Below are 21709 nucleotides of genomic sequence, written 5' to 3'. Positions count from 1 at the left end.
GCGAGCTGTCGGTTGGGCGAGGGCTGCGCCTGTCAGGGAAGGTGGCGCGATGGCGGCGCTTTATGCTTGCACCAAGTGCCATCAACGTTTCCCCTTTGAGGCGCTCAGCCAAGGCCAGCAGCTGTGCAAGGTCAGGGCCAGCGGCGGCCGGAGAGGGGGAGAGGGGAGAGCGGTGACGAGAGTGAGCCATGGGCCAGAAATCCTGTGTGTGTCCCCAGACCTGGAGTCCCCGCTTAGCCATTTCTTTGGGGGTGACCTTATCGGTTCCTCGGCGTCTTCTCACACACACACACCCCCGTTCAGCCAGCGGGAGGGTTTGGATACCAGTGTTAATATTGGACTACCTCGTGGGGCTGTTGTGAGGATGGGGGGGGAGGAATAACGTATGTGCAGCCTAGGCCTCCCTTTTGGGGTTGTTGTGAGGGAAAGCGTGGTTAGAGTGTAAGATCCAGGCTCAAATCCCCACCTCTGCCATGGGAAACTCGCTAGGTGACTTTGGGCCCGTCAGAGTTTTTCAGCCTAATCTACCTCACTGGGTGGTGGTTGTGGGGATAAAATGGTGAGGTGATCAGTATTGTAAACCAGTTTGGCTTCCCGCTGGGGAGAAAAGCCAGGTATAAATATCTAAACAAATACATGCAATTTCTGAGAAAGGGCAAGAATAACACGTGTGTAAAATTTTCTAACTCTAGACTACTATATTGCTTGCTGAAGGTCTTTGCTGGCTGATTAAACTGTTTTTAACATTTTGTAATCTGCTTTGGGTTTCAGTAAGAAAGGTGGGCTGTAAATGAAGTTATGTCACCCCGCCCTGAAAAGCTGGGTTTACCTTAAACACCAGCATATTTATTACAGTTAGCTTTCATGAGCCAGAGATTGTTCTTGCTAGGATATATAATGCTTTGATTGTTATTGTGGCAGAATGGATTATGAAGGTCTTGGGGAAAGAATTGCAGAGAGAGAGTAGGGCTGTATCTGCTTCTGGAATAAATTTGTCATCATCATTTATTAGGGCTGCAAGACTGCCAGAAAGAGGACTGTGAAGAGAAACTAGAGCTGTCCCTGGATATCATGCTATTGTGAATAGTTCCTGAATTCTTCCTTTATAATAATGTGAATTATACTAACTCAGCAAACTGAGAGTTGCAAGTTTGTGCACAGTTGGTTGAGGGGGCAAGATATATAAACCCCACTGAATTCAAACAGTTTATATCTAGAGTAAACATGGGGCAGATTGATTGCCAAAGGGAGCATATAGGGACTTGATAGGTATTTCTTGTGCTTTGCTTGATGCAGCTTCTACGAATGCAGCTCTTTTTTGCTGAAGGAAGGTGAATTTAGTTCTTGTCTATTGGTGCTTTGATTATTATTGGAGTAGAAAGGATTATGAGCAGTTTTCCCTCTAAGTCCTTGAGATAGTGTGATCCAGCTCATAGGTTTTTAGCCTTCATGCAGCATGTGAAAAGGTGTGGGACTTCTCTAGGAATTCACATGGTTGCAATCGGTGTCAACATAAGAGAACTCCTACTTCATTTATTTGCCACTAGCATAATGTGTGAATGAGCCACAAAAGTAAAATTTATTTATTTATCTATGACTATATGTGAGGAGACTTGTGGCGTAACATTGCACAACAGGTGATGCTTGTTCTGTGAAGCCAGAAGAAAGTTTTTTATACTATTGTGATATTGTTGTTCAGCTGGATGTATGAAATGACAGTTGTGTCCATCTCTGTTAGGATGGTCTCTTTCTATTTTCAGTCCTCTTTTGAAGTGTTTCTTTCATCTTTATGGGATAAAATAGGAGTGAAGGCTAAATATTCGTGTGTGTGTTTGCCTTTTAAAACTAAAGCCTACATATAACATTTCTGTCTTTTCTCTCTTTCAGGAATGCCGGATTGCACATCCTATGGTTAAATGTACTTACTGTCGAACTGAATTCCAGCAGGAAAGGTAAATGTTTATACACTGCAAATGCTGCATTGTCAGGAAAAATCACAACTATATTCTTCAAAATGTCCTGAACAGAGATCCACACAGTTTTCCAGATAAGGGCTTTTTGTTCTGCCTTCAGTACTTACAGACAGTCTCAACAACAGGGCATAGAGTCCAAGTCATTCCTGATTTGTTTTAATGTTAACAGTAATTTTTTAAAATAATAACACTAGTGTGTTTCCTTGGCAGAGTTGTTGAGTCACTTTTTATTTAGGTATTTGTTTATTTACTTAATTTGTAGTCTGCCTTTCTCACTGAGACTGAGGGTAGATTATGTAATTTAAAACAATGCAGTAGGGCGGTTTTCAAAAATAATAAATCATATGAGGTCAGAAATAAGTAATGAATTGTTCGATAATCTATATGTGCAGACTATATTGTTAGATAATCTGTATGTGGAGACTGTATTGTATCATATTTCTATGTCGTAATATAATCATTTCTTGTTCCGTTAGCAAAACCAACACAATATGCAAGAAATGTGCTCAGAATGTGAAACTGTATGGGACGGTAGGTGCCAAAGTTTTAATTGTCTTGGTTCCTTCTATCCTGGGGACTGTGATTTAATTTCTGCAGTAATTTAACATACATAAGAAGGATGGTTTTGTGTAAATGAGAAAAATGGTGTAACTAGTTTTGGGAGGAACTATTTCCTGGCTATGTGGGAAAGTGGTTAGTGTATTTGATGAAGAAGATGAAGATATTGGATTTATATCCCGCCCTCCACTCCGAAGAGTCTCGGAGCGGCTCACAATCTCCTTTACCTTCCTCCCCCACAACAGACACCCTGTGAGGTAGGTGGGGCTGGAGAGGGCTCTCACAGCAGCTGCCCTTTCAAGGACAACCTCTGCCAGGGCTAAGGGTGACCGAAGGCCATGCTAGCAGGTGCAAGTGGAGGAGTGGGGAATCAAACCTGGTTTTCCCAGATAAGAGTCCGCACACTTAACCACTACACCAAACTGGCTCTCTGATGAAGTCCAGAGAGGCCTAATCAAATCTTTCATTTTTTTCTTTTCAAACAATTTTTATTAGTAATATATGGCAATATATTCAATTTCTTATATCATTAATAACTACTTTTTTATCCCATATATTACTTTCTACCTACCCCTCCCCCCATTACTTGACCCCCGCCGGTGTACTAAATTCAAAACATCATCATAAAAGGTACCCCTAATTAATAAGAACCAAAGTTCGTATCCTCCCCCCACTTATACTTAATCATTATCAAAGATTGTCCAATGTCCTTTTACTTTCCATTCTTTTTCTACATATCTTCTGAACTTCTTCCACTCCATCTTAAATACTTCTAAATCATAGTCTCTTAAAGTTCTTGTTAACTTATCCATTTCACTCCATGTCATAACTTTAACAATCCAATCCCATTTCTCTGGTATTTTTTCTTGCTTCCACAACTGTGCATACAATGTCCTAGCAGCTGAGAGCAAGTACCAGATTAAAGTTCTGTCTTCTTTTGGAAGTTTTTCCATTTGTAATCCTAACAGAAAAGTCTCTGCAGCTCTTTATTTGTTGCAATTGAAACCAATCATATTTATTATTCAGCTCTTCAGCAGTTTTTAGTTCTATTTTGCCACTTTGTATTTTTACTAGTTGACTATATGACAACCACTTTTCTTCCCCTATCTCATCCGTTATTTTTTTTACTTCCACCGGTACTATCCATAACGGTCTTCTCTCATCTCCATACTTCTTATATTTCATCCATGTATTTAACAAATTATTTCTTATATAATGGTGAGAGAGAAAACCGTCCATCTTCTTTTTTCCATAATATAAATATGTGTGCCAGACAAATTTATTTCCATGACCTTCCAACACTAAAAGTTTTCTATTTAACAGCGTTATCCATTCTTTATCCACACTAAGCAAACTGCTTCCTGATATAATCTTAAATTCGGTAATTGAAATCCACCTCTCTTTTGCATCTGTCAAAATTTTCATTTTAATCCTTGGTTCCCAGTCCACACAAATTCTGAAATTTTTCTTTGCCCTTTATCAAATTGTTACTATCCTTCACAATAGGAATACATAGTTTGAAACAAATACATTATTCTTGGTAGAATATTCATTTTAATTGCAGCTATTCTACCCAACAATGACAAATTAACCTTGTTCCACTTTAGCATGTCTTCATCCATTTTACCCCATAACTTCTCATAATTATTTTTAAACAGATCAATATTCTTCATTGTTATCTCCACCCCCAGATATTTTACGTTGGAGGTGACTTCGCAGCCCGTTAGTTTCTGCAATTCTTGTTGTTTGTTTATCTGCATATTTTTACACAGAATTTTTGATTTTTCTCTGTTAATACAAAGTCCCTCCAATTCCCCATATTCTTGTATTTTAGCTAACAACAGAGATGTAACTTGTATGGGGTTTTTATTTATGAAAGTGGACAACCTTGTCTAGTACCTTTGCTGATTTTCATATCTTCTGTAAGATCTACATTTATACACAACCTTGCGCTTTGTTCAGAATATATTGCTTTTATCATTCTTACAAAGCTTTCTCCAAGCTCCATTTTTTCCATTACTGCAAACATAAAGTCCCAGTTTAAATTGTCGCTTTCTCTGCATCTGCAAAGAATAATGCTACTTCTTTTTCTGGATGTCTTTCATAATATTCTACAATATTTACAACAGTTCTAATATTCTCTTATTTGCCTTTTGGAAAGAAAACCTGCTTAATCTTCCTTTATAAAGTTTATCAAATGTTGTTTAAGCCATTCTTCCAAGATTCTTGTATATATTTTATAGTCATTATTTAATAATGAAATTGGTCTATAATTTTTTACATTCGTGACATCTCTATCTTTCTTGGGTATCAACGAAATAACAGCTTCCTTCCATGTGTTTGGTATTTTCCCATTTATTCTTATCATATTCATCAACTTCTGCAACTTTGGTATTAATTCCTCTTTGAAAGTTTTAAAAAATTTAGCTGTATATCCATCTGGCCCAGGTGCTTTTCCATTTTTCATTGCGTTGATTGCTGCTTCAATTTCTATTTTTTCAATTGGATCATTCAAAACTTTTCGCATATTTTCAGTTAAGGGCTCTATTTTTATCTTTTGTAAATATTCACCCATCTTCTCATTCTTTATTTTAACACCTTTAAATAATTTGGCATAATACTTAAAAAATTCTCTTTTTATTCCCTCTTGGGTAACCACTTCTCTTCCATCTACCACAATTTTATTAATAATTTTATTTTCCCTCTTTTTTTTCAATTGCCAAGCCAAATATTTGCTTCCTCAAAGGTTTTCTGCTGCAATCTTTTCAAACTCCATTCCACTTCTTTATTTAACAAATGTTTCATTTGAGTTTGTAATATTGTAATTTCCCTTATAATTTTCTTTTTCCCTGGCCTTTTTCTCAACTCCCCTTCTTTTTTCTTTATTTCATTTTGAATATCCAACATCTGTTTCTCTTTTACTCTCTTGTCCTTATTATTCAAGGTAATCAACATTCCTCTCATTACTGCTTTATAAGCATCCCAGACCGTCTGGAAATCTATGTCCTCTTTGTCATTCATTTGGAAAAAAGGCTTTAATTTCATTTTCTAAGTACGTCACTGTTTCTTTATTCTGTAGCAAATCTTCATTCAATCTCCATCTTCTCAACTTCTTGGACAGTTTTGTAATCCACATTATTGGGTTATGATCAGCCCCAATCTTAGGTAAAATCTCTATTTTCCTTGTTATAAGACATAAATCTTTAGTTCCCCACAACATGTCAATTCTAGAAAAAATTTTATGTCTTGCTGAAAAAAAAAGTATAGTCCCGAACTTCAGGGTTAAATTTCCTCCATATATCTTCCAAATTTTCTTGTTTAACCAATTCAAAAAAAGACTTTGGCAATTTTCCTTCTTTACTATTATTTTTTTCCCCTCCAGATCTGTCAAATGAGTTCTTAACTGTTCTATTAAAATCTCCCATTATCAAAACTTGGTCATAGGTCAGTTCATCAAGCTGTTGTATAATGTCTTTTAAAAAAGCATCCTTTGCACCATTAGGCACATACAGTCCCAATAACAACGTTTTCTTTCCATTTAATATTGTTTCTACTGCTACAAATCTTCCATCTTTATCTTTAAACACTAATTTTGGCTCCAATTCTTGTTTAATATAAAAAATCACTCCCCTTTTCTTCTGTTCAGCCAATGAAAAAAATTCTACTCCCAATTGTTTATTCCACAAAAATTTATAATCCTTTTGTTTAATATGCACTTCTTGTAAGCAAATTATATTACAATTTTGTTTCTTAATCCAATGAAATGTTGCCCTTCTTTTTTTTGGTGAATTTAGTCCATTTACATTCTAAGACAATAATTTGTAATCCATCATGGTGCAAATTCTTTATTTTCTTCATAAAACCTACGCGTTTCCTGTACATTTGTAATTGTTATTCTTTTCCCCTGAAGCTCAAAACTCAGACCTTCGGGTATTATCCATCTAAACCTTATTCCATTGTCTCTTAATTTTTCTGTCAGTTTTTTATATGCTCTTCTATCATTTATCACTTGCCTTGGCAACTTCTTCATGATTCTTACTCTGCTGCCTCCCACTATCAATGTCTTTTCAAAATTTTTATTCATGATCCTTCCCACCATTTTCTTTGTCATAAATCTTATGACAACATATCTTGGTAAGTTATTTTTCTTGGCATAAAGTCAGTTCACTCTATACATATAGCCATACATGTTTTTAGTCTTCAGGATCTTCCTCTAAAAATTCTGCAATTATTTTTATTATATAGTCTTTTAAATCACCATCTTCCTTTTCAGGTACTCCTCTCAGACATATCTGAGTCTCCATCAATTTGCAGTCATGGATTGTCACTTTTTCTTGCATTTTCAACAAGGTGGAATCATATACTTTCATTCTACCTTCTACCTCCTGCACTTTCTTAGATGTTTCCTCTGTTTCCTTTCTGAGATCTTCCATATCTTTTTTAATCTCTTCAATAATTTCTTTTTTTGATTCAGTTATCTTTCTCATGCCTCTCATCATTCTGGCCTCCATTGCCTCTAATTGGTCCTGCATCTTTTCCAATTAAGTAGCCCTAGTACGGGGTTGCTTGTGTTCTGACATTTAAAAAAACAGCGAAAATTTGGACCTCACCAATTTCAACTTCAACTATCAGAATCAAAAGAATAGGACTTGCCTTTTATAACAAGCCTAATTTCACCATCCTCAGAGCTCCCAAAGTCAAGATATTTATTTTTAAAGTTTTTAAATCTTTCAAAATGGCGGTCGCGACTTTTTGCTGCTCTTTACAATTTTTTCCCCTTTTAAAAACATCTGAAGTCCACACAAATAATATGTCCAATAATATTTATCTTCTTATCCTCTTCTCAGTTAATTCCAACAATTTTTAATGTCCCGAACACTTTAAAAACATTATTTTAATTTTGACCTCCACGCAATGGCCACCGCTGTTTCTCAATGGTGTTATATTCCTAGAGTAGGTTTTCCATCCACTACTTCCTGCTTTACTTGCCACAAAGTCTCATTCACCCTGGTAAGGAGATCTCACAATACTTGACATACTTCCTGTATTGCTTGAATGTGCTGCAGGTCTGTGACAATGGTGCTCTTTTTTCAAAACCGCAAGTAGACCAAACAATAAATTCCTTTCCACTTTTTAGCACTATCCTTTATATTTACAAAGTCCAAATTTCAGCTCTTCCTCCCTTCTTCTTCCAAAGTTTCTAGATTTTCATTTCCCAACTTTTAAATTTATTCCATTAAGCTGTAAATAGTCCCGGAATGAAAGATAGTAATCTGTACCTTCTCTTCCAATTATCCAAGTACCCACCGGTCTTGTGTAGCTTTAGATGTTTAGCAATGTCCAAGAAGGTTAGGATTCTGTCGAGCTTATGTCAAATAAATTACTCTGAAAACTCCTGCAGATGATGAAAATGCAACTCTTCCCGGAGACCCCTCAAAGGAGCCCCCCCCCGGGATTCCCTTTTAGCGAAGGTAAATTTCTTCAAAGTTTCCTGTGCATATCTTGGACTAATCTCTGAGAAAAGTAGGCAGTAGGCATTAATTTGTCTTCCACTACCCCGAACAGAAGTTCCAGCCTGTTCCCGTTATAAGAAGCAGCTCAGCTCGACATTTTCCTCCCCCAGAAGTCCAGGCCTAATCAAATCTTTCAGACAGGGAACTGACTGGATGACCTTGGGCCAGACACCTTGAAACGTGACTTACCACAAACAGTTGTTATGAGGGTAAAGGGGAAGAGGAGAGATCCACATATGCTACCCTGAATTCCTTGCAGGAAGGATAGGATAAAAATGATATGTAAAATTAGATATGTAAATTAAAGTTTTTCTGGTAGTTTGCTTTTGCGACTTCTCTCAAGTAATCTTGGGAGCATTTGATGAATGCATGTAGGACTTGACATTTCTAATCTCTCTGATACTTTGTATTTCTTTAAGCCAAAACCTTGCCAGTATTGCAACATAATTGCTGCATTTATTGGTAACAAGTGCCAGCGTTGTACAAACTCTGAGAAGAAATATGGGCCTCCACATTCCTGCGAACAGTGCAAGCAGCAGTGTGCCTTTGACAGGAAAGACGATAGGAAAAAAGTAAGTATCTTTGCGCATTTTGGTATTGAGACTGAAGAAGCCAACCACTTTGAGGTTTCTGAGCATCAAAGGACAACAGTCACACATTGCATGGATTTTTCTTAGATCCATGAGGCCTGCATGTATGTGACAGAGCTGGGACTGGCCATCGCTCTTCCTTCAGCTTGAATTCCAGCAGCATTCTGATGTTGTGATATAAGAGTTGGTTTAGATAGTGGGAAACTGGGGTTTTAAGATAGAGATTTGCAGGTGTTTGATGAGTCAAGACACCCCTGTGGTTTGTCAAGGTTGCCTGGCCTTCAGGGTGCTAGTGTAAGGAGGGTGTCCTCTCTGCTTGGCGACAGGAAAGAGGCATGAAACAGACCAAGTGGCTATACACACAAACTTCAGATTAAATGAACTGTACCTTAATGTGACATTTCCTGCTGCCAGAAATCCAAATCAGGTCCCCATACACCTGGTAATTCAATTTTTGAAAGGAACTGAGCGTTTCAGACACAAAACTTCTGCCCTACATCTGGTTTGGCCATTAGTCTAACATTGGGTGCCTCTGCTGATGTCAAGTGAACATGCAAAGCTTCCTTATACTGGACCACAGCATTGGTTTCTCAAGATCAGTGTTCTCTACTCTGACTAGCAGCAGCCCTCCAGCGTCTTAGATGTAGGTCTTTCATATCACCACCTTCTTGATCCTTTTAACTGGAGATGCCAGGGAATGAACCTGGGACTTTCTGCATGCAAAACAGATGTTCTACCACTGAGCCACAGCCCCTCACCTAAGTGGGAATTGCCATTGAACTGGATAAGTCAGAGTACTGAATATAGATGGCACCTCAACAGGATGCATGATTTGGAGCAGGTATGACTTTCTGTAGACATTGAATCAGAAATAGTCTGTCGTGAAGACTGTTGTTGAACAGATCCTTTTTCTTTCCCGTCTTCCAGGTAGATGGGAAGCTTCTCTGCTGGCTTTGCACGCTGTCCTATAAGCGAGTCTTGCAGAAAACCAAAGAGCAACGTAAACACCTGAGCAGCTCTTCTCGAGCAAGCTTGCAACAGAAGGAACAGTATGGTAGGCTCAGCAGCAGTGGCCACTATAACAGGTAATTCTGTCTCACTACCCCTGTTTTGCTTTCTGCTTCCAAGCAGTTCACTCTTTTGTGCCCTGCTTTCCTCTCTTATAGGCAAGAGGAAAGCGGAACAGTATTGCCTGTGGAGGATAAAGTAGGCTTCCCCCCAGTAGTTATATCACATTCTAATTTAATGAATATAAAACCAAGCAATTTCTAACATGGTCTTGACAGTCTTCCTACAACCCATATTGGTTTGATAGGAGATGTATGATTTGTGAATTGGCCACGATTTATTTACTTAATTTATTTATTTACTTCATTCCAAATGGCCTAAAGTTCTGTGGCAGAGAGGGATTCAAACCTGAGTCTCCTGGATCCTTTTCAGACACACTAACCACTACTAATAATCCAGAGAAAAAGATAGGGTTACAAATTCACCTAGTTGACAGTACAAGTCAACTCGAAACCAAAGATCAGATTCTTACTTCTATGTCTCTTTTCACATGTGGGAAATAAAATTTTAGTTATCGATATGATATGTAACTAATAAGTAATGCGAGTTATGAGGTGTCCAGTGACCTCTAGAAATAAGAGTTAAATTCTCTTGAAACAGATGAGTGGACAACCATCTCCAAAATAATAATAATAATAATAATAATAAATTTTATTTCTACCCCGCCCTCCCCGCAAATGTGTCATGCACCATTCTTTGGCTATGCTAAAACTAATTTTTGCCATTTTCTGTGCCTTTGGTTTTTCCCTTAAAACTTTGAAATTTGTAGAATCTAATATTTTGAATTAAACTTTTTTTCTCCTAATCAAATATTTTGATTCAGTTATTTGTGACTGCTGGGCAATAAAATTTGCATGAGGCACTTTTGAAATTTGTTTACTAAATTTAAGTAAAAATAAACATGCTAAATCAGATCACACTCTATTTAGGACATTGGGTATTTTCTGGAACTTTTCTCGAAAATCCACATTACTGTGTTTACCCTTCTTTTCTGATTTCATAGCTGGGGATAGTTCTTTGAGCCATGGCATGTGCTTGAATTTGGTTAGCTCGTTCTGTCTAATGTGCAGTAAGGACGCATGTGCCCCATTTTAAAAATTGCCTGCCTGTGGGATGTTTTTAGCATTACATTAAACTTTCTCACAGTATCATTTCTTAGGCTGCGGGAGATTATCTTAATGGTTTAGCTGCAGTTGTTGAAAGAAGGCAGTAGCATAAAGTACTGACGGAATTGCTGAGCTTCCAAGTTATCACAAAGGTCCTTTTTCTTTCCCAGCCAGAAAACATTGTCCACGTCATCAATTCAGAATGAAATCCCAAAGAAGAAGCCTATGTTTGATGCCATATCAGCCAATGGGGACAGGTGAGCCAGTTAAATTTTACAAATCTTTATTTTAAAGTATCTGTATATATATATATTAGTGCCAGTCAGCACTTGGGTGCAGAAACGTTTCTTCTCTGGAGTTTCATGTCACTTGAAAGCCCACTTAGTTCTGGGAAGAACCTTTAACAATGGGCTGTATTTTATTATGGTTGACTGCAGCTGCATATTAGAGGCTACAGTCTAAGAATTTCTTCCACGCAAGGATCATTCCCCATTGTGCTCTTGCTGTGAATGCAGAGGCCTTTGCGGTGGCAACAGAGCTTCTGGATAGGGAGCTTTCAGTATTCCCTTGCACTTGCCATCTCCCCTTTGCTTTCCAATTGCTGCCTGAATCCTTTTTGCTTGCTGAGTTTAAAAAAAATAGTAGTGGCTATATTGCTATATGAATGTATCTGCTATGAATTTTTAAAAAGCCCAGCAGCAAGCACAAATGAGAATGGCCCGGTTGTGGACAGGGAGGTGCAGAAACCCATATCTTTCCATCCACGGTTTTCTCTACATCCACACTTCGCTGGATATGATCTGTCAAAAAAGACTGTACTAAAACAGGTTTGGGAAAGACCACAGCCAAGGAAAGACCACAAAGTGACCAGAGAAAGTGCCACTGTAGTACGGTGGGTGGGAAGTGCAGTGCTTTCAATGCTGAAGCAACCTTCAGTTAGGCAGTGCAGAACAGAATAAGGCAAAAGAATGTTGCCATAAAGAAAAAGCATGCCAGATCGCCTTCTCTACACCCTTCCTGATTTCTGCAGCAGGAAAGCAGCAGCTGTTTCTTTTGTTCATCTGCTTCTGCGCTCAAAGTATGTTCACATCAGGCAGCAATGATAAATGAAATAGACTTCCCTGGGACTCACCAGGCAAGATTGAGGGGGGAGATATAGTTAGACATGAGCCTCTTTGACATGCATATTTTCATTCCTCCCTTTCCTCTCTGATTCTCAGCGTTCCTTCCTCTCCCGAGATGCTTTGCCCCCCTATCCAGAGTGCCCCATCCGTGTTGGCGCAGTGGGCCGCTTCCCAACAGAGTCTCGTTGCCCACGATTGTCCTGTTTCTCAAGGCACTGACATCCTAAAGTGAGACCACCTATCATTTTCTCCCCCTCTTATTTTTCCCAACCTTGGGAATATATACATATATATATATTCACACACACACACATATATTTTGTCTTTCTTTTCTGGAACTAATCCATGTTGATGGATCTCCTTTTGAAGGTCATCATGCCAGGATTGCCAGCCAGAACTAAATGTGTCTTAATTTGTTGCTAATTGCTCATTAGCCTTGCGTTTGACACTCATTTGACTTTTGTGTTACAACAGCCCATTATGAATCCATTGCCCTTGGCTGGGCATGAAAGCACTAGAATAGAAGGCAGTTCTTATGATACCAGGGTTTAAATAATTATATTGAGTGTCTTGGGAATAATACACAATTTCAAGCTTTTTATTGGATTCAGTCAGAAAGATGGCTAAAATCTTACCCAGTGCTACTCATATTGTAGCACAGCGTTTATGAAACCCTTTCTATTCTCTTTCCTGTCTGTCCCTTTTAGCAGGTTTTATCTCCTGCTGGCAGTGCTGCAGTGATGCTGCTATGAGTGATGTTTGCTACATGTAGGCAAAGCTTTATTCCACCTTTGGAAGTCCTCACCTCATACTCCCTTCCCCTCACTCTGTGTGCTCCCTTTGAAGATTTTCCAGTTTAAAACAAACTGCAGTTTGCTGTGATGTCTAAATTGAGCACTCTTGCAAGCTGTGCTTTGTTCCTCAGCCACAAACTAGGATTCTGAATTGTGATTTCAACATTGGTTTAGAATCCACGTTTGTGGTTAAGAAACAAACAGCTTTTTTGTTAAAGCTGTCCAATGTGGACTGAACTTAGGTCTAAACCCAGAAGCCTTCAGTGCAGCATGCCAAGAAGGAAAGGGAAGTGTACAAAACCAGTGGCTTCAATGGCTCATTCTTGAACCAAATAAACCACTTCAGAACTTAGCCATAGTGGGAGTGATTTAAAGATTTCGACATAGCTTGCTACTGCCCAAAGTGTTGAGCAGGGCCTGAGTTTTCCCTCACTATGTGACAAGTTGCTTCTTTGGCACCTGTATACAGATGCCTTATATAATTGTTTTCAACCTTAGTTCTACTGTATCTTTGTACCCTATGTTATTTTAAATTACCGACATTCTACCTTCAAAGTAGTTTACAATAAATTCAAATAATAAAACTTGGCATAGAATATTCTAAAACTTTCTGTCAAGACTGCATGCAAAACCTTATTGGGTGGGTTTTTGATCTGCTCACTATGGATGTGAGGTGGAGGCCAATAGATTCCTTTTGAATGATTCTCAAAGAATACTGGTGATCACAAGTGAGCCTGAAAATATTGATCAGGAGGCTTTCCTCACAGTTTGGGGGGCTGCCCTGTGGAAGTTTTGCTCTGAGCTTTTCTCCCATCCTTGTTTTCCATTTGTTTTTCCCCCCATGCTTCCTTAAAGCACCTATCTAAGGGCACTCTTGCAAGCTGTGCATTGTTCCTCAGCTGCAAACCAGGATTCTAAATTGTGATTTCAACACTGGTTTAGAATCCACGTTTGTAGTTAAGAAAAAAAACTTTTTGTTAAAACTGTTCAATGTGGACTGAACTTAGTTCTAAACCCAGAAGCCTTCAGTGCAAAATGACAAAGAAACCACAGAATGACAGCAAATGGAAAATGCAGATGGGAGAAAGCTGGTGAGGGGGGGATGCCAATGTTTGGTACTTAAAGCAAGGGGAAAGTCTGTGTGAAAAGACCTCAGGTCTGATGTTGGACACCACGTTGCACTTGGGCTTGTATGATGTCTTGTAATGTTGTGCCTCACTTTGGATTTGCAATAGTCTTTGAGAACCATTCTGAAGTTACTCTGATAATTTTAAATCTAGACATGGGGGTGGGATCTTACGTACAAGTTGCCAGAATCAGAGGCTTTGTGCAGGGCATGAACAAGGCTTCATTTTTGTGTACAAACAAGATGCTGGCATTGAGGGAAGTACCTGTGGGACCAGTGGCATGGATTCTGTAGGATGGCTTCTATACAATTTTCTTTTGTGAAGAAGAGCTGGGACAAGGCTATGACATATGTAGAGCTACAGACCGCCCTGTTGAGAGACTCTGAATCAGGCCGTTTGGTGGATCCAGCTCAGTATGGCTTGCTCTGCCTTGACCTGGATTGCCTGGACTAGCCTGATCTCACTAGTTCTCAAAAGCTAAGCAGGGTCAACCCTGGTTAGTACTTGGATGGGAGACCACCAAGAAAGTCCAGGGTTGCTAGACAGAGGCAGCCAATGGCAAACTACCACAAGCTGGGAATCCCTGGTTCAGATCACCTTGGCAGGAGCTTGCAAGGTTGGCTGTAGACAAGCTGCTCTCTTTCAGCCTTGGCTAGCCCCGTGAGGCTAGGAAGACCAACCTTCTTTGAATGGCTATTGCTTGCTGAGCATAAATACCTGTGAAGTGCACCAAACACTTATAATGTATAACATAGTATTTTAGGTGGGTGCAGGCAACTCAGAGGCTGAGCACTTGGGTGCAGTTCTTGCTGACAGTTTGGAAACTGAGCCTTTGGAAAGTTTAAACCCTCTTTCAGTAGAAATCATTATCTGTCACCATTTGCGCAAATTTAACAGCTCACGGACAACCATACATTGGGGGGAACTGCTGGATTTTGCTATAGTGTCAGCATTTTCTGTCCATCATTCCCTATATTTAGGCTAGTTTTCTCAGGGCTAAGTGCCATTGATTTGCCATTTTTATTACTTAAACTAAGGCAAATTGAAATGGCTGAACTTCTTTTAAATAGAAAGTTTATACTGTCCTGTATGGATTTTTTTCCTTCCAGGTCTCTGGTATGCTGCTTAGCTAGGACAGCGTGGCCATAATAGCACCCTTTATTCCTCTCTTTGTTACCCTTGAATCTTCCTCTTGGGAAACTGAGACCTGCCTACATTTTGTTTCCAGTCTCCAGTCCAAGTTGCCTTGAAACAACATAGTTGCACAATGTGTTTTCAAAGCAGCTCTGGGCTCTCCCCATCCCTCCTCACCCAGCAACAAGATTACTTTTTTTCTTTATCTTGTTATTGTTATTTTATTGTTTTAAATTGTTCTTATATATTTATTTTATTAACACATGTATATATCATCATTTGAATTACCTTGTTTTACATTCTGCGGGATTGATTGCAATGGCCTTTGGCCATGTACAATAAAAGCTACTTCTCCTTAGAGTACCCTCTTTGACTAAGATCAAAAGAGACTGCCCAACTTAAAAGAAATAGCTGTTCTTAATAATCTGTAACTAAGGCAGGCAGAGTGGGGCAGTGGTTAGACGGTTGGGTTAAGACAGGGGAGGGTCAGGTCACCAGCTGTGGAGGTCAATAGGTGACCTGGGGCCAATCAATCCTTTTCAGTTTAACCTCATTCACTGGGTTGTTGTGAGGATAAGGCTACAGGAAAAGTCACCCTGAACTGTTGGGACTAAGGATGGGAGAGACAGAGAGAGAAACAAAAGAACAGATCAAAATCAAGTTAATGGTAATGAGCTGCAGATTCTGGTTGCTTTTGGAGCATCTCAAGCTTCTTTTCTTTAAAATATAGAATTACATTATGTGGGTGCCTGAATAAGAATTAGGAGGAAGCAAGATGAAATTTCGGTGCCATCACAGAAAAAGTCATGTCCCACATAAGCACCAATTGTACATTGGTCAGTGGGGTTACTGACAAGGGCCTCCAAGCGGGATCTTAATACTCAGGCAGGGATGTTGTGATTCGGGGATATTATTGAATATGGAGCTGAGCCAGCATACAGAGTTGATAAAGCATGCGATGAATAGAGCAGTGAGAATAAAGTTATTTTTCATAATCCGTTTGAAGGAAAAGGGGAGAATGTTTGTAAGCCGCTTTGAGTCCCCATCAGAAAAGTAGGGCATAATGAAAATCTTTCTTTGGAAATGGGAGTCAAGCCAAATGAGGCACTGGAAGATCCATGGCTGGGTCTCTGGTCAATAGACCAGTCAGAAACACCAGTTCTGATGGGGACTGTATTTGCCTGCTTTGTTCCCAGAGCTGCTTTTTGTCTTGTTGGAGGAGGCGTGGGCTAAAAGGGTTATGGACAGCAGAAATGAGGATTATTCAGCATCTGATTTATTTGGCTTGATAGTTCTATGGTTGGCCAAATCTGCCTAGCCAATTTTATAAGCAAGCAGGTGAGGGAAGTGAATTCAAAGCAGATGTACAGTTTTCCTCACTTAGAGTTTCCACCTGTGTGTTTTCTTTTGACTGTAACCCTGAGAAACAGGCTGCTCTTGTTGCCCCTCAGAGCAGGGGCATAGCAGAGGACCTGAATTGAGTCAGGACACAGTGTAACAAGATTCCCCCTCCCCTTCTGTCTCTTGCAGTTTTTCTCCAGACCTTGCCTTGGATTCTCCTGGCACAGACCACTTTGTCATCATAGCCCAGCTGAAAGAAGAAGTGGCCAGCTTAAAGAAAATGCTGCATCAAAAGGATCAGATGATCCTTGAGAAAGAGAAGAAGGTAATACCCCTTGGCTCCTCTTGGCAGGGCTGTAGACCAGTCTGTTTTAAAAGATGCTCTTCCAACATCTTCGTTGGGAAATTAGAGTTTAATGTTGATGCCGAAGGAATGGAGCTTTGTCCTAGCGTGATCTGGATGCCTCTGAAGACCAGTGCAACTGTTGGAATGTATCCTGCCCTTTTCAGAAGCTCTAAGCTGAAAAGCGGCATCGTGGTTCTTTGTATCACACTCAGATTTATGCTCAGCAAATGAGGAGGCTTCCAGGTGCATTTGTGGATGCCCTTTACGTATCTCTGTGCCTCGAAAGGCATAAGGAATGACCTCTTTCACCCTTTTTAACCATAAGCAAGGTTTCTTTTGGTTTTTGCATTTCTCTAAGTTTGCATTCAGACATGATGGGCCAAGTTGTGACCAAGTTGATGCTTCTACATTCCTACCTTTCTCCTCCCCCACAGTGCCGAGATTGAAGCTAGAAACTTTGAAAAAATTGCAATATGCCATGATGTCCACATGTAGGTGGATTAAGAAATTAGGGTCTGATATTTGAGGAAAGAAACCTCAGTTTGCTAAAAGTGTAAGAGTTTGTTGAAGACTTTTGTCTTCAATCTTGGCACATTGTGCAAGGGGGAGGAATGGTGAAGTTTTTTAGCCTAGTGATTTTACCAAATTTGTACCTCAGAAATGGACACCAGTTCATCTGCAATAAGCCTGGTCTGTGTGGCCACCAATATGACTTCACATGCATGTTTCACCCCTTTTATGTTTCCTTAGCTCATGATGTCTTGAATGTTTTGTGTTTGTGCGTTATGTGCCATCAAGCCTCTTCTGCCTCCAAAATGTCCTATAATTAACAGCCTTGCTCAGGTCTCACAAACTGGAGGCTGCAGCTTCCGTTATTCAATCAGCCCATCTCATATTAGGACTTCCTCTTTTTCTGCTGCCTTCCGCTTTTCCTAGTATTATTGACCTTTCTGGCAAGTCTTTTTTCTTCTTCAGAGGGGGTCCTGATTTTTAATAGATTTGATTTCTGTAAGGCTCTCCTCATTGTGAGTCGTTCTTTGCAGTACAGAAGAATTCAAACTTGCTCGTTCTTTTCGGTGCCCAACTCATTTGTTCATCCATTTGCTCTGCAGATAACTGAGCTGAAGGCTGATCTGCAGTACCAGGAATCCCAGATGCGGGTCAAAATGAACCAAATGGAAAAGACTCACAAGGAGGTCACAGAACAATTGCAGGTAACTTTTGTTTCACCATTGTGGCTCCACAAGGCCAATGGACCACTGTGATCACTGGATGAATTCTACAAGCTTTTGTATCATTGGAGTGACTTTTTCTATTCTCCTATGCACAACCCCAATGCATTGGCTAATTTCTGTTCAAAACCCTTTGCTTCCATGTCCATGGCTTCCTGTCCACCTAAACTGCAGCCTTAGACCTTTCTATTTTGGGAGAACCCCTGGCTCTTCCAGCACTCAGTCAAATCATGCAGTTGGCCCAGATAGTCCAGGGGGTGGGTATGTTTTCTGCTAAGGAATAATGCATTATGTAATGGGTGGAAAGGAGTGTTCCCTCTAAGCTGCAGAGTCTTGTGAGCAAAAATTCTACTTTGTGAGCTATTGGCATTAAAGCTGTGAACTACTGCAGAAATTATTGTGCTCTGGGGTCATCCTTTCTGAGCTAAGACAAAAACCTGTGAGCTGGAGGCTAAAAATCTGTGAGCTAGCTCACACTAACTCAGCTTAGAGGGAAATCTGCTTCTGTGATGGGATGGATTGGATTAAAAAATAAAGGCAGACCTAGCTTCTGTAGATTGGCAGCTGCCTTCTATAGGAGCACCAGCAAAATCAGAATAAATTACATGTCATTGGAGGTGTTTAAACCACAAAATGACTGAGGTTGCATAATTCATATAAGTTGAGGAAAAGTGCTTTTGAATGCAGAATTTTGACTCTCTTTTTTTGCACTCAACTTCTGTTGCCTTGCTTGTGTTTTTTTGAACCAGCTGTGAGTTTTATGCCCTTTCCCACTTTTGAGTAATTGCAGCTCCATTGCATTTAAAACACTCTCCCTCTGTTTTTTTCAACAGGCCAAGAACAGAGAGCTCCTCAAGCAAGCTGCAGCTTTATCCAAGGGCAAGAAGCCTGAGAAGCCAGGGGCAATCACCTCCCCTTAAACGTAACACAGAAGTTCATCCTGCCTCAAAAGAGCCTTTGGGCTGATATCTCTGTCAGTTCTGTTGGAATCTTTCCTGATCCTAACTTTGATTGCCATTGCAACAGACATGACTGCGAACCTGTTGTGTGCAGCCACTCAGTAGCATGCTTGAGTGTTGGGTTTTTAATAATGCAGTTCCCTCATTGCTATCCGGCAAGAAGGGATGCTTCCCACCATCCCTGTCCCTCCTGGTTCCCAACCCCAAAGCACTCTCAGTGTGGACATTTTGCAGAATCGGGTTGATTATTGCTGCCATCTGGCTTGTAAGGAAATGGATTGTTTTGGAAACAGGATCTTTCTGATGCACACTCTCTCTTTGTTCTAAGCGTACGTACATACATGCCATCAAGTCACAACCGATTTACAGCAACCCCAGCAAGGGCTTTCAAGGCAAGTGAGAAGCAGAGGTGGTTGACTGTTGCTTTCCTCTGTAAAGCCTTCTTTGATGGATTCCTGTCCAAATACTGACCCTGCTTAGCTTCCAAGATCTGATGAGACTGGGTGATACCATGCTGCCTCCCTTCTGATATGTCCTAGGCATACAAAGCTGGAAGCCCTTTTTAGTGTTTTGCTTGTGGTTAGCATTTTAGAAGGAAATTCTTAACTTTCCTTACTAATGAAGCATTAGGCCAGAATGCAAGAGCATTTCTAAAATGTTTTGGGGAGGGAGGAATTCTATGGTGGGGGGGGGGGGGTTGCAGTAAACAAAAAAACTGCCATCTGGATTACTAGATAGTTAACATCTCCTTGTTAACAAAGCTTATTAATTTGTATGGAAGAGACTTTTGTTATATTATGCCAATTTACCCGGCTTTTTTTGTTTTCAAAGAACTGGTAGGCTCGGGGGCTTTTTATCATTAGAACTTGACTTCTTTCTCTTGTTTGTTTACTCTCTTGTGAGGAGGAAAGGTTGAAGGGTGACTATGGGGTTTATCCTGACAATAATGACGCACAACTGTTCATGGTGTTCTTTGCGAGCTGGGTTGTGAATGCCCACCATGTTTTGAGTTAACTCACAGTGGTGCAAGAGGACAGGGGCTTGTAGGAAAGGACAGATTTTCTCCAAAATGGTGTTGACTGTGAGAAAAGGGGACTGCTTGGAACTCCAGTGAAGTCAACAGGGAATCTGATCACTTAACCCCCTATCCTAATTTAGCGGACAGATTAAATGAATTTGACCCATTTTTTACCCATGCCCTAAAAGTATCTGTCTGGAAAGGGGGTTGTTCAAAAAAGCTGAACTGCCAAGACTGGGACAAAGCACGTATGTCTCTGCCAGTTTGTTCTTTTGTGCAGGGCCCAGGCCCGAAGAGCTGGTTCAGTTCAAGAGACCTGACCCTGGAAGTGCACGTGATACAGCCACTTGAGCTGAGAAATGAACCTTTTGTAAAAAAAAAAAATTATAAGGTACAGTGCAGTTGCTCTGTTGGAGTTTTTTATGGCTATTTTAAAGCATATATATAATGGATGGTTTTCTTCTGTAGCACTTTGAAGAAGTATGATCCTTGAATGTGGAAGGAATGATATGAAAATGAATTCCCTGCTGTGGGTTATTTATATTTTGTTGGGGCTATTTTTTGTTGTTGTTTTTTTAAAAAAAAGAATCTTGGCCTGTTTGAGAAGGTATCATCCTGCAAGAACATAACAGCGGAGACCTAGTTTTTATACATAAAATGTTCTTAATCCTGATTGGTAGAAACTTCTAAAAAAAATCCTCAGCATTGATTTTAGATTCTCTAGTCTATGAAAATGAAGACAAAGAAGGGACTTCCTGTAAATAGTGTCTCTTTCTCAATTGTGGACAAACTTGATCATGCATTTTAAGTGGGTGATTTATAGTAACGCTGTTTCTATATCTTGTTTGTAATATTGATGACCTTAAAAGAATGCTTTTATTTGTACAAAAAATGTAAATATTGCAGGGGAAGGGGAGAACTGGGAAGGGGAAACTTGTTCGGTGGTTTTATGTTTTGATATTTTGACTATAATCCTTTCTTGGGCAAGTCAGCCCATCTTTTTCTTGGTCTTGGGCCTGATCCAGCATAGCCCCTGGAGCGCTGAACATGAAAGCGCAAGGAGCTGCCGGTGCTATTGTGGAATTTGACATCCGTAGAGGATTAAACAGTATTTTCTGTAATTAGGGTTTCTCGTTCTCTGCGGCTCCTTCAGTATCACAACACTTCTTCAGCTTTAAAAAACAAAACTCCAGTTACATTATGGTGGAAAGTGCCATCAAGTCATAGCAAACTCATCTGTTCTAGGTGAAAACATTTTACCCTAAGGTAAAACAAAACTGGAGAGATGTAGTCTGTGAAAATCAGTTTTGTGTCTGCTTTTGCCAGATGCGATGGGGGGAAAGGGTGGGGGTGGCAGCAGTTGGCACAGCAGAGATGGACTAGTTTGCGCAAAACATTTCCTTGCCTTTTTCTGCACTGGCTGCTGTGGCAGAGAGTACATTTTTGCCCCCCTCCCCCATGAAGAAGCAGCCATTCTCTTAATGTTCAGGGGTATAGAGTGCATTTAAAACTTAAAAGAACTCCATCTGAGTAGCCCTTACAAACAGCCTTGAGAGGCAGGCCTGTGCAATCCCCCATCTACATCACAATTAATTGGAAGTTGGGCTAGATGACTCTGGAGGTCCCTACCAAGTCTGTGATTCTATGAATGTCTGAAAAGTCATGAACAAGTCACTTGAAGGCCATCTTTTTTTAAAATGTCCGTGAATGCCAAGATAAACTAGTTGATAGCAATCAAAATCTTTTAAAGACATTTCCTTTTTTCCCTTTTTTTTGGTCTGGGCTTAATCAATAGTCAAAGATGGATGGCAGCGTTTGCGACTTTT

The 21709-nt window shown here is 39.9% G+C and overlaps 1 protein-coding gene across 2 annotated transcripts; it reads left to right on the top strand.

Annotated features, from left to right (window-relative positions):
* On the top strand, positions 1-21004 carry FAM76A (family with sequence similarity 76 member A). 2 transcript variants are annotated; one of them, XM_060258176.1, is made up of 10 exons: positions 1-130; positions 1888-1952; positions 2450-2504; positions 8464-8616; positions 9562-9719; positions 10979-11065; positions 12029-12160; positions 16518-16653; positions 17787-17888; positions 18740-21004. In XM_060258176.1, exons 1-10 carry the CDS (start codon positions 50-52, stop codon positions 18824-18826), a joined length of 1056 nt encoding a protein of 351 aa, XP_060114159.1. In that variant the 5' UTR covers positions 1-49; the 3' UTR covers positions 18827-21004. The 2 variants fall into 2 exon arrangements, with proteins under 2 accessions (XP_060114159.1, XP_060114160.1); XM_060258177.1 differs by lacking the exon at positions 12029-12160.
* The last annotated feature ends 705 nt before the right edge of the window (positions 21005-21709 follow it).

This window comes from Heteronotia binoei, chromosome 17 (assembly GCF_032191835.1).
Source record: "Heteronotia binoei isolate CCM8104 ecotype False Entrance Well chromosome 17, APGP_CSIRO_Hbin_v1, whole genome shotgun sequence".
Lineage (NCBI taxonomy): Eukaryota > Metazoa > Chordata > Lepidosauria > Squamata > Gekkonidae > Heteronotia > Heteronotia binoei.
Note: the sequence above shows the minus strand (reverse complement) of the source record. Positions and strands in the feature narration are given on the sequence as shown.